General features: G+C 42.5%; 1 protein-coding gene across 1 annotated transcript; it reads left to right on the top strand.

Moving 5' to 3' along the window:
* The first annotated feature begins 1316 nt into the window (after positions 1-1316).
* Positions 1317-7198, top strand: LOC137503140 (zinc finger protein 135-like). Its single transcript, XM_068230615.1, has 2 exons — positions 1317-1335; positions 6061-7198. The coding sequence occupies exons 1-2, from the start codon at positions 1317-1319 to the stop codon at positions 7170-7172; spliced, it is 1131 nt and encodes a 376-aa protein (XP_068086716.1). The 3' UTR covers positions 7173-7198.
* The last annotated feature ends 5744 nt before the right edge of the window (positions 7199-12942 follow it).

Genomic DNA, 12942 nt, shown 5'->3' with positions numbered 1-12942 from the left:
AACTAACCACTTAGTTATGTGGCTTCCTTCCAGCTTTAGAGCGTTGAGTGTCACATGGCCCTGAGCTGACCACTTTGTGCCACTCCTCCATGGTCTTCATATTTATAGGCGTGATTGGAGTGAAAATAACAAACTGATTAATATGATCGTCTGCTGTCTATGACGTATGTAAGCAGAAATATGAATTGCGAAATTCTATTCAGGCTAGAATACACTGACGTACTCCCCTCTTGTAGGTACTCGTAGAATTTCACAGGATATTCAAACTGTCCTTCACATTTAACACAGATATACCCATTTTTTATTTTTTTGAGTTATAAGTTTTTCTTCACAATGCATTTATAGGAGTCACTTAAACACGAAATCCAGAAGCGTTCAGACATTCAAACACTATTTTGTGAAAATAAGATTTTATAGATATCGGACATAGGCATTAGGGGAGAAAAATTGAACATACAATAAACTAATTTTAATGTTAGGATGTGTAAAATATCAAATGCATTCCATTTTTGTAACAGAATATTCATCAGTCTGCATCTGGTGGCAGGGTCAAGTGTTGTGGTTCATTGACAACAGTTAGTTCGGTCTCGGACCATGTCTGCATGTAGTCTTCCAACTTTCAGGCCGTTATGCACTTTATCAGTCTATGCTGTCTGGTTCGTCCCTAGCGCCTCTTTTCACCGACTTTCTGTGTAATACTCTGACTTTCCCAATGTATCGTCCTCTACACGCAACACATGACCAAACCAGCGCACACGCCTTTCCCCAATTTTCTTCTGGATCGCTGCAATGCCAAAACGTTTTCTAATAACATCATTTGAAATGTGATCTAGTCTAATTATGCCAGCCTTCCACCTAAGCAACTTTGTATCCATGATGCTTAGTTGGCGTTCTACCTCTAGAGCTGGTCAGCATTCGTTGCCGTAGAAAACGACAGGATGGATATCGATAGGACAGATATCAGTTCGGTAGAACTTGGTTTAGAGATGGCCCTTCGTCCAAAGTTCGGAAGGGCGCCTGTTGTCATTCTCCACTTCACTCAGGTTTTGTATATCCTTAAGTTGATTTCATCAGTAAGTCGGCCATAATCATTGATTGTGGAGCCAATATACTTAAATATCTCTACTCGTGCAATATCTTCAATGTCAACATGCATGGTTCCAACTTCTCGACGATGTAATGCAATGTATTCTGTCTTTTTCTTGTTGGGGCGCGGGGCTTATTGCGCTAGTCGATTGTTCCAGTCTTCTGTTTGACGCTGCAGGTCTAGCTTATTCTCTTCAGCCAAATGATGTCATTTGCTTACAGAAGTGTCCATGGTATTGGACTGCGCAGGTTTGTGGTAATTACGTCCATCACAAGAATAAGCTGCAGTCATGATAAGCCGGGGCCTTGATGGACTCCTACAGTTATGCGGAAGTCATCAGACGCTCCTGCGGCAGCTTGAACACAACTCATTTGTTCTTTGTAGAGCAATTATACCCTCTCAGCAAGGTGCTCTGGAATGCCATGTACTTGTAGGGCTGACTGATTAGGTCATGAAGTACCCGATGGAAGGGCTTCTAAGGGTCCAGATATTTGTGATGAAGCCTCTTATTCTTTTCACAGTGTTTCTCAAGTAATAGTCCGGCAGCATGGGTTTCTCCTATTGCGCCACAATTTTACACAAATCCAGCTTGGCTTGTTGTATGTTTGTCTAACTCGCTAATCCTTTTGTCGAAGATTTGTTTTAAGTCTCTCATTGCAAGGCTCAGAAGTATGTTCGGGCCGTGATTAGAAAAATTGGCAGGGCTTCCCCTATTTCTGAATTGATAATCCGTCGCTAGTCTGTTTGTTTTTGACCTTCTTTGATGATATGGTTGAAAAGCTTGCTTTAGCCACACTGCTGCATCACCCCATTGAGGGAAACAAAACTCTGCTGGAAGATAATCGGGACAGATGGCTTTCCCTGGTTTCATTTCCTTCAGCATAGTCTGGACTTTAGTGACGTCATTTTCCTACGTTGGACCTTCAACAGCGGAGGTGATTAGGATTGGTAGATACGGAAATTACATGATTGAAATGTTGTCAAAATAGTTCCACCAGTGTACTCGCACTTCCCGCCTGTCCAGTAGCAAATCGTCTGTTTCCTCATTGATGCCGTAAAAACGTTGGACTTCTGACGTTTTGCGATGGCTCGATTGGACTAGCCGTTAAAAATTCCGCTCGAAATCGCGCATGTCATGTTTCACATATAAACCTGCCTACCGGTTTGATTTTGTTACGGCAAATACCTCCTTCATTTTACGAGTGGCTGCCTTGTAGGCATTCCAACGAGCAAGAAACTCGTGGTACAGCTGCTTCTTCAACCGTACTGCATATTTAACATTTTCATTCCTTGGCCATATATCATGTTTAATCCTTCGTTGTCGTCGCCCTGACTTAATTGTTCCAGGAATAGAGCGAAAGGCGTCTTTCAGTTTAGTCCGGCTCACTTCAACTATGGTGATTTGTGACTCTGTAACTTTTGCAACGACGTTAGTCTCCTTCTTCGGGGGCAACCATTTGATACCAATTTGTCTATTTCCTGTTTAGTATTGGGCTCTTGGTGACTTTATCCACAGCTTAGATGACTGGTCGTTGTTGCATCGCAAGGATTTAATAAGGGACAACTGTTATCTCTAGAACATCTTCGAGATTTTACCCTCTCACAAGGATGTAGTCAATGCGAATTGGATGAGAGCCACTGTAGTACAGAGTAGATGAATATCACTCTTTTTGAACCGTGTGTTTGCGGTGATCAGTTTCTGCATAATCGCGAATTTGTTCGGCATCATCGTTCTTTTCTCCTTATCCATGAACGCCATGGACTGTTTGTTCTTCTTTCCTCGGTCCGACACGTCCATTCAGATCAGCGGCAGCGATAAGATAGTCAGCGGTCTTCTTGTCAGGCAGTGCCCAGAACGCATTTTGGTTTCCATGCGCACGTCAGTTTGTGGAGCGTTGCGCTGAATAATTGGAATTTCCTTCTCTCCCCAATGCGGACGAGTTACATCAAGCGATTGTCAAACTTTTGCACCTCGGAGACTGAACCGTCAAATTTAGCTGATATGACAATGTCAACACCATGAGCTGTTCTTCGGCTTCTGTTGTACACCAGTTAGTAACCACACCTCTTTTCACATGACTTTTCTCCATTCCATCTTTTTTTCCGCACCTCTCAGATGCCTACAAGCCTTCTCTCAAGTGCAGTGGCGTATTCGCTACTTCACCCAGGCATAATTCAATGATTGGATACAAAATGGGTGTACTAGCATGGTTAGCCGTCACAGCCCGTGCGACGGTAACCCTAGCATACTTTTCATGCTGACTGGGCACTGCCAATGCGCGTCCCTTCCAGGGGCTGCACTAACCTTGGCACCGATACCATGAGACATATTTCTGTAATGATGTAACGGCATTATTTTACGGCCGGCTTGTCTTGAGCATTTAAGTGCTCATGACGGAAGGTAGTGACGCAGCTGCGGACACGGAGAACAGATGCCTTTTGCAGCCACTCCTCTAGAGAAGAAACGCTACCCTCTTTTCTGCATTAACTTCCAGAAATTTAGTGTACCTCTTCCGCCATCTGGTCCCTAGTGAACGTCTCCATCTCCGCCAAAGTTGCCATTAAAGAATTTGTACATGTTTGGTACGCGAGAGCTTTTATATTTTCTTCAAGTTCATCGGCAGGCCAGCGGGGAACCCGTATCCGTCACCTGGGAAGCGCCATGTGTTACAGCAATATAGCTGGTTGGTGTAGAATATTTATCAATGCTAAATGAATCATTATTTTACTGAAAACTAATTGTGAACCTGATAAATTACTTGTCACAAGAATCAAGTATTCACGTAAAGAAGAAGGGTTACAGACTTTTGCACCTTTGCTTGGTGTGATATGCCACAGAATGCATGACATAACATCCAGTGTCGTATTTTCTGCCCCCTGTTGTCTAGTGGTGTCAACATCAATATCTTGTTTGATGATCAAGAGATTTAGTCTGTCATATCTGGAATGAATGTCCCCCTTTCATTTGTCCACTTATTTTCTCGAAAGAGTGCAGTAACAGTACATGGTCGAGCCTCCCATTACTTTGCTTGTGAGCCAGTCATGCATTCGACTGGGCCATGTGAATTCAGAATTCAATTCATACAGCATGAATTGGATTGTATCAGTCCATGTTACGATATATTTTAGCCTGCGTGATCGATTTTCCCATGTCGCAGTTGTAAGCGGATCTCACCTTTAACCAAGAAATTTGCATTTCCCGCCCTTCTTCTGTAGAATATGTAGAACTACACTGTGGTGGGGAGACAGGTTCAGAATTGGATGCTATCCAACTATGTTATGAATCCACTAAAAATAATCACGTTGCCAGTGATCTTTTGAAATAAATAGAATAATATTCCTTCTTTTACATAGCAGCAATATCCACTACGGTGCAATTCAACGCCTTGTCATCTCGAATTTTGGCTCAAGCCTTGATTTTCATCCTCCTTCTATCCGTATTGTTAAAGTAATACTTGTAAGAATATTCAAGGGCATGATAGGTTGCGTTTGGTTTCAAAATTAGGATATTAGGACATTGTAATAAAACGCTACCACCAATGCCATATTCTGTGTTGCCTTCATAATGTCTTTAACAGCAGTGTCTTGAGGAGAAAAGTCAGTATCAATGCTAGCGAGAGAGCCGTCGTATACTTGTTATATTTCAGCTTTGCCAGGATTTCATCAGGATTAGTGGCTACCGTGTTAAATACAGGAATTAAGACGTAGACTGATGTAGTACATGGTAGTAAGTATGAACGTCCTTGTACAAACCTACCGTCCTGTATATAGGTTGGCTATGTTTGATTGCACATCAAAGATACATATTTCGGAAGAGCGACACAGTGACATAATAAAATGCTATAGTGATATAACAATGCACAAATACAATATGTATATTTGTGTGACAAAATAACATTCATAAAAGATTAGCCGTGTTTCAACAGATCTTGCTGAATGTCGGCAAACGTTCTCAACTTTATTAATATCTACAGCACAGACATTCTCTCAAACAACCTCAAGAACAAGGTCCTTTACAAAAATTATTACTCCCCTGCAACATAGCGCAGATTGCTTCAACAAGATCAAAACTCCAAAGCTTATGCCGTTCTTTATGTAGGAGAACAGACTACGGATTTCGATAGAATAATATGTGTTGGATTAAAGAGCTTGTATGTGTATTTACCCTTTTAGGCTGGAACACCTCTCATGCTTTCCTTAAATGAGGTTGTCTATTAACTCGTACATATCTCAACCAAGACAAGTTTCTTGCGCCTGATATCGTGATTAAGAAAAGACGCAACATATTCTCGTAACAAGTGAGAGCTTTTGAAATTTAACCTCAGATGATGTTTACTCTCAGGAATGTAATGTTTATGAGTAACGAGCTCTCTACACTGGATATCAGTGATTGGAATGTCCAGTAGCAAATCCCCTGTGTGAGAGTTGTAGTGGATTTGGCTGTTGATTTATTGGTCACATGGTTTTAATTTGTCACTGTAGATCGAGACCCGAGGTGAGCTATAGAGATCATCAACCTCCGGACGGCGGTTCATCTAGTTTTAGGTGTAGTGTGTGCAGTGAAGTCCTGGCTAGGAAGTTGGACCTCTTGCGACATCTGAAGAGACACAAGGAAGATCGACCCTTCAAGTGCGATCAGTGCGGAAAGGTGTTATGTAGCCGAAGCAGCTTGTCGAAACACCTCAGGATCCACCCGCTCCAAGTGTGCGGATTTTCTGATAATTGCTTTACAAAGAGGAAAATACTGACTGGGGACACGCGATTGCATACAGGTGCGATTATAAACGAATGCTCAGTATCTCATAAAAATTTCAGGAAAAGGCCGGACGTCATGCCGTCTCACACGGGCGAGAACCGATACTGCTGCAACGTCTGTGGAAACTCCTTCAGCTGGAAAAAACTAGCAGGTCACGTGTGTATTCACACAGGCAACAAGCCCCACTTTTGCACTGTATGTTGCAAATCATTTGTAGAGAAAAGCAAGTTATCTTATCACAAGGTGACTCACACAGGAGAGAAGCCATACAGCTGCAATGTCTGTGGCAAATCATTCATACGGAGAGCTACACTAACCGAACATATGCGGACCCATACAGGCGAGAAGCCTTACATCTGCAATGTCTGTGGCAAATCATTCACACAGAGAGCTGCACTAACCGAACATATGCGGACCCATACAGGCGAGAAGCCTTACAACTGCAATGTCTGTGGCAAATCATTCACACGGAGAGGTATACTAACCGAACATATGCGGACCCATACAGGCGAGAAGCCTTACAGGTGCAGTGTCTGTTGCAAATCATTCACAACGAAAGGCAGTCTGATCGAACATATGCGGACCCATACTGGCGAGATGCCTTACAGCTGCAATGTCTGTAGAAAATCATTCATTAGGAAAGGCATTCTAACCCGTCATACGCGGATCCATACAGGCGAGAAGCCTTACAGCTGTAGTGTCTGTGGCAAATCATTCATACAGAGAGGTATACTAATCGAACATATGCGGACCCATACAGGCGAGAAGCCTTACATCTGCAATGTCTGTGGCAAATCATTCACACAGAGAGGTAAATTAACCGAACATATGCGGACACATACAGGTGAGAAGCCTTACATCTGCAATGTCTGTGGCAAATCATTCACACCGAGAGGTATACTAACCGAACATATGCGGACCCATACAGGCGAGAAGCCTTACAGGTGCAGTGTCTGTTGCAAATCATTCACAACGAAAGGCAGTCTGATCGAACATATGCGGACCCATACTGGCGAGATGCCTTACAGCTGCATTGTCTGTAGCAAATCATTCATTAAGAAAGGCATTCTAACCCGTCATATGCGGATCCATACAGGCGAGAAGCCTTACAGCTGTAGTGTCTGTGGCAAATCATTCATAGAGAGAGGTAAACTAATCGAACATATGCGGACCCATACAGGCGAGAAGCCTTACATCTGCAATGTCTGTGGCAAATCATTCACACAGAGAGGTAAACTAACCGAACATATGCGGACCCATACAGGCGAGAAGCCAAACAGCCGCAATATCTGTGGCAAATCATTCACAAAGAAAGGCAGTCTGACCTAACTGTTCATATGCGGACACACACAGAAGTGAAGCCATACTGTTACAAAGTTTATTCCACTGAAGCACAACTTGTAGGATTCCAGCAAGATATAGCAGATATCCTATATTCAGGAGGTCAATTGGACTGTATCGCGACTGACCTGTCTAAGGCATTTGATAGGGTAGATCATGGGAGACTACTGGCAAAAATGAGTGCAATTGAACTAGATAAAAGAGTGACTGAATGGGTGGCTCTGTTTTTAGAAAATAGAACTCAGAGAATTATAGTAGGTGAAGCTTTATCTGGCCCGGTAAAAATTAAGAGGGGAATTCCTCAAGGCAGTATTATTGGACCTTTATGTTTTCTTATATATATCAATGATATGTGTAAAGAAGTGGAATCAGAGATAAGGCTTTTCGCAGATGATGTTATTCTGTACAGAGTAATAAATAAGTTACAAGATTGTGAGCAACTGCAAAATGATCTCAATAATGTTGTCGGGTTGTTGCATTTTCAGATTAAAGCTCGCAAATGAGCTGTTTTCATTCAGTAATGGCTACTATAACCCACCCATATCCAATCCCTCCTTCAACGATAACGCCCCTTCCTCCCCATCAATAACCGAACCACCGCCGTCTCAATCTATTGTGCCCTACTGCACTATAAAGTTCCGTCCATGCGAAGGCCGGTCTCGAACCTAGAGTACAGTAGTGAACGAACTCTCACAGACGTGAGCTGGTGCACATAGTCTTACCTGAACACTGTCCTCTTCAATCAGCCGGGAGAGCGCTCTTCTCAGGGATAATATGGGTATAATGGGGCAACATAAAGCTCAAACACTAGGACATGTGCCTACTCAGGTAAGAATTCGACTAAGTAAAAAGAATTAAAATAAATATCTAACAGAAAACACCGCTGCATTCAAATTTTAACAAATAGGAATTTATTACATAAATTGAATTATTTACAAATAAAATATCATATTAATATGAGATGGAAAAATGACGCTGAGCCGATGACTATCAGTTCACTGCCTTCACGAGAATCCGTGAGCTGCAACAAGCATGTAACCATAGGGTAAGTAACGAAGTTTAGAAAGATGGATATCTGCTTACTGACACAAAAGCAATGATTCCCATAAAATTTACAATGCCTCGCGCCGTCGAACCCCGGTGCAAACAAAATCACTACAAAATTTACAATGACCTGACTTGGTCACGAACCCTAGTCCTATGACAGGTAAGGCGTCCAAGATACCTATGCAAACAATATAAAAGGATCCAATCAACACCTACAAGGGTGTCAGTCAAAAAACGGGCCAGTGTTAAAAGATTACGTAAAACAAATAGGACATAAAACAAATCTCTCTCTGCTCTCAAACCATGAAGGTCGTTTCTTCCCCTTCTGGCATACTTGAAATACTGCAGACGACCAACACACCCGCCTGTGACGTCAAGCTCAATGACCTCCATTCTCACCCCACCACTGGCGGCATTCCCCTAATTTATGAGCTCTACCGGGGAGCCAGGCTAAAATCTTGCCTTTCAAAAGAACACTTCACGTAGTCAGCTGCTAAAGCCCTCATTTAAATATACCTGGGCGATCTGCCCTCGTCTCGCTACCTTCAGCAATCTCGCTCATCTTACTTATGCCTCTCATGGGCTAAATCCAAGTGCTACAAAACCCTAATCATTAAGCGATCGTCACATTGCCATCCTAGGCATTTCCAAAATATATTCAATAAACTCTCAATGGTTGGGCTCTCTCAGGCCGACTGCAAATCTTACTTTTGCCTCTTATGGGCTCAAATCTCTTAAATACCTGGACTCGCTCGCTCTATCAATGAATCTGGGTGAATTACTGGTCACGGCTTGGTCACAACTTGGTCATAATTATACACTACTACGTCTGCAGAAACAAATGCCTGAATGTGATCTAATAAAAGTACCTATCTGTAGACTAACCTCCTATGACAAAATGAGATCAATTAGACCCTTACAAAAACACGTACATTAAAATAACGCCATCAAAATGAACTATAAATACGCTAACAAGGACTCTACCAATAACATCTACCTTAAAGTACGGGGTTCGAGTTTGAGGCCTAGCTCTAAATTACAAGGGAAATTCTCCTATTCCCACAAATTTCTGCTGACTGACGGCCCCCATATACCTATCTAAATTTAAATGACATGCTTGAAACAGAATTGGAAAGCTCTGACCTTAATTTAGCATTCTGAAGAGGACATAGCGGAGCGGCCATCCCTGTGGACCACTGGATCTACCACATTCTGATAAACTGCAGAGCTTGCATCAGATACTGCTGACCATTTGGAGACATTCTTGCTGGTGTGGCGTCTTCGTACAGCTCCCTCTGTAGTCGGAAGGTGTCCTCTTCGATGTTGTACTGGTCAGGTTCTCCCAACGTTCCTGGATCGATGCCCGTTGTTGTGTTGGCTTCAGCTCCTGGTTGTGGCTTCTTTGGAATGATGCTGTCACACACTCGTTCTGACTTGATACTGGGGTAAATCTTTGCAGAAATAGCAGTACAGGTAGTCGTTGTAGCTTGAAGACAAAGCGTTGTTCTCAGTACCAACACGCCGTATGACGATTCGTTCCCGCAGCCTCTCGGTCTACGAATGACTCTGATATGCCCTGGCGGCCTTAATTTATAATTCCGGGTAGCGTCATCACGCCACTTGGCTGCGTGCAATCTTAGCGTGCCCGGGAAAATTTTCCCGCATTAATTATCATGAGCGCAACTTAGCGAATGCATTAATTAATGCAGCCCTAATGCCTATCAAAATAAAGCAGATAAAATACAGGTTGCAATTCTTGTCTCTAATCCAATGCAACTCTTCTGTAACCAAAGATATTAATTTATTTCATTCTTCCCTCCTAGAATAAGTTTAGCCGGGAACTGGAAAGCGTCCCCAAGCTCCATCAAGAGGCTTCGCTTTGGACATAACTCCTTCTAATGGGTTCTGGAGATTTCTCATAATGACGCTCGTGCTCACTTCACATAACAACGCTTCTTCTGGACCCCTTTATGACATATACTGTAAGACATCGGCTTCGTGGGTGGCCTAGTATGATTCCAATATCCAATACTCAAATTAATACAATTGCTCCATGAACAGAATGGTTCACTATATATGTAGGATTAAGACGGCAGTGAACCGAACTGCCGAACCTTACCCCCACCACTACCACGGGAAAGGGTTTGACAGCAGCATAGGTCCTACCCTTCCGAGGGCCCGGCTCAGACTGAATACTTTTGCCCTCCACTCGCGTGGGCGCGCTGTTGTACACCACGTCACTCACCCTAAGCCCACGTGACGAATACGGCAGCTCCTATTGGTAGAAACATCTCCCGATTGCTATTTGTCGATTTGAGTTTGACAACTTGGACCACGTGGGACGACCACGTTTTTGACGTTTGTGACATTTTGCTTTACTTTGATTTGCATGCGTATATCTGTTATATTCGTTTGCGTGTTTGAAGAAAAAGTACAAGATATTTGAGGTAAGCATCCTTACTGTTCTTGTTTTACTAATCTCCTGAGGCCAGAACATGAAAACATACCACACCAAGGCAAATTAATTTCGGATAATTTGAAACATAAGTGCGGCCAGTATCCAGTATTCGGGAGATAGGTTCGAACCCCACTATCGGCAGCCCGGAAAATGGTTTTCTGTGGTTTCCCATTTTCACACCAGGCAAATGCTGGCTGGGGCTGTACCTCAATTAAGGCCACGGCTGCTTCCTTCCCATTCCTAGGCCTTTCCTGTCCCATCATCGCCATAAGACCTATCTGTGTCGGTGCAACGTAAAGCAACTAGCCTTATCATAGTTGTCCCCCTGTGGGTAGGGGCAGTAGAATAACAGCCACAGCATCCTCTGCCTGCTGTAAGAGACGACTAAAAGGGGTCCCATGTGGGCTCTGTACTTGGGAGCTTGGGTAGGCGACCACGGAGCTCTTAATTGATTTTTGGCACTGCTTCCGCTTACTTGTGCCAGGCTCCCCACTTTCATCTATCCTATCTGATCTACCTCGATCTCGACCTGTTCTTTTTTGTCCCCGATTGTATTATGTATGGAATCCTAGGGAGTCTTATTTTCCTCAAAGGGCATGGTCCTTCTTAGCTGATACCATCATTTTTCCTAGTGTCAGCCCCCTTCCTTTTCATCTCTCTGATTACTAATATATATAGGGGGTGGTTGCCTAGTTGTACTTTCTCTTAAAACAATGAACTAGATTTTAGGCCCTTTTAATCAACAGGCATCATCATCTTAAACAAGGAGATTTGTGGTGAGGGCAAGATATTTGGTGGCCATGACATATACTAGGAACTGTCCCATCATTCGCCTTACTGCAGGCGAAAGGAAAAACCAATCTCAGGACAGCCAGTGGTAGGGGAACAGCCGTTTCTGTGTCCCAAATGCAGAGGTGTAGAAACACGGTGGAAACATAGCCACCCCTCCTCTGCTTGGTTGACCGGTTGGAGTGCATGCTGTCAGACCACAGATCAGCCTACTCTGCAACCACCAACATAGATTTCTGCCTTCGATATACAGTAGGTACAAATGGCACTGTCTGAAGTGAGTTTCATCTGTCCTCAACTGGCATTTCGTCTAGGTCAGAGCAAAGTCCCTTGCACACCGTAATGTTGTGGAAGTAGCAGCATATTGTTCATAATACTGTACTAAATTAGCAAGCAATTCCTTGGACATAGCTCTTAATAGGTGGAGCTATGTTGCGACTTGGCATGGGAACGTTTTGTGATGGATCAGCTGCCATATTATTGTATGTAGATCCTGATGCTACATATTTCTGTAAATTTATTAAAACTCCTCTCCTGCGGATGGACTGAAAGGAAGCATTATTTGTACCTCCTGCATGTTGTAAGAGCGAGCAATCACAGAATCTGTAAGCTCTCTCTTGTCTTTTAAACCCTCAAATATATTCATGATTCTATCATTTTCCATGTAGCAGAAAATTTTTGATATATCCTACTGTCACATAAAATAGAGCATTTTTTATTGTAAATAGTGTAGATCAATGAATACAAGGGATGCATACAATTTTGTAGCTTGACATTGTTTATCATCTAAGTGCAGATGACTGATTGAATGATATGTTGTGTTTTGGTGCAGTATGTAGGAACAGAGTATGTGCTATCATATCTTGGTTTCTTCAAACACTACTCTGCCAGAGATTTGCCATCCTCTAGTAGATGCAAAAGAAGTACAAATCTCAATATTTTTCAGTGTGTGACCCAAGGTGCCTCTTTTGACAGACTGAAAGATGTATCATATAGTAAGTTCCTTGGGAAAATACAAATGGTGTTGCTGAAAACCTTCGCAATGTCAGTGCAACGTTAAACTGCAATAAGAGAGAAAAGTATTATGATGTACCTTGTCAGTTCCAGTCTTTCCTTCATAAATGAATGATCTTGTATTTGTGTTGTATTGAATAGTTTTCTGGCTGATGAATATTAATTGATGATTAACACTGCTGAATATAATTTCTACACAATTTTATACCTGTAACACTGTGGATAGTAGGTAGAATATAGCTCCATATATCAAAAGATCATGTTTCATTTCAATTTACCTTTGAATCCTACAAACTCCCTCCTTAGCATATGAGTTTCCTTTCATCATTTTGGTTCCTGTATATGGTTTTCTTTCTTACATTGTATTTATATTTTATTTCCTGCATAAGTGGCATATCTTGATACTATTGACTGTTACAGTTGGCTTAAGTAGTGTTAAAGAGGACTGAT

The sequence above is a fragment of the Anabrus simplex genome, chromosome X (genome assembly GCF_040414725.1).
Source record: "Anabrus simplex isolate iqAnaSimp1 chromosome X, ASM4041472v1, whole genome shotgun sequence".
Taxonomy (NCBI): Eukaryota; Metazoa; Arthropoda; class Insecta; order Orthoptera; family Tettigoniidae; genus Anabrus; species Anabrus simplex.
Note: the sequence above shows the minus strand (reverse complement) of the source record. Positions and strands in the feature narration are given on the sequence as shown.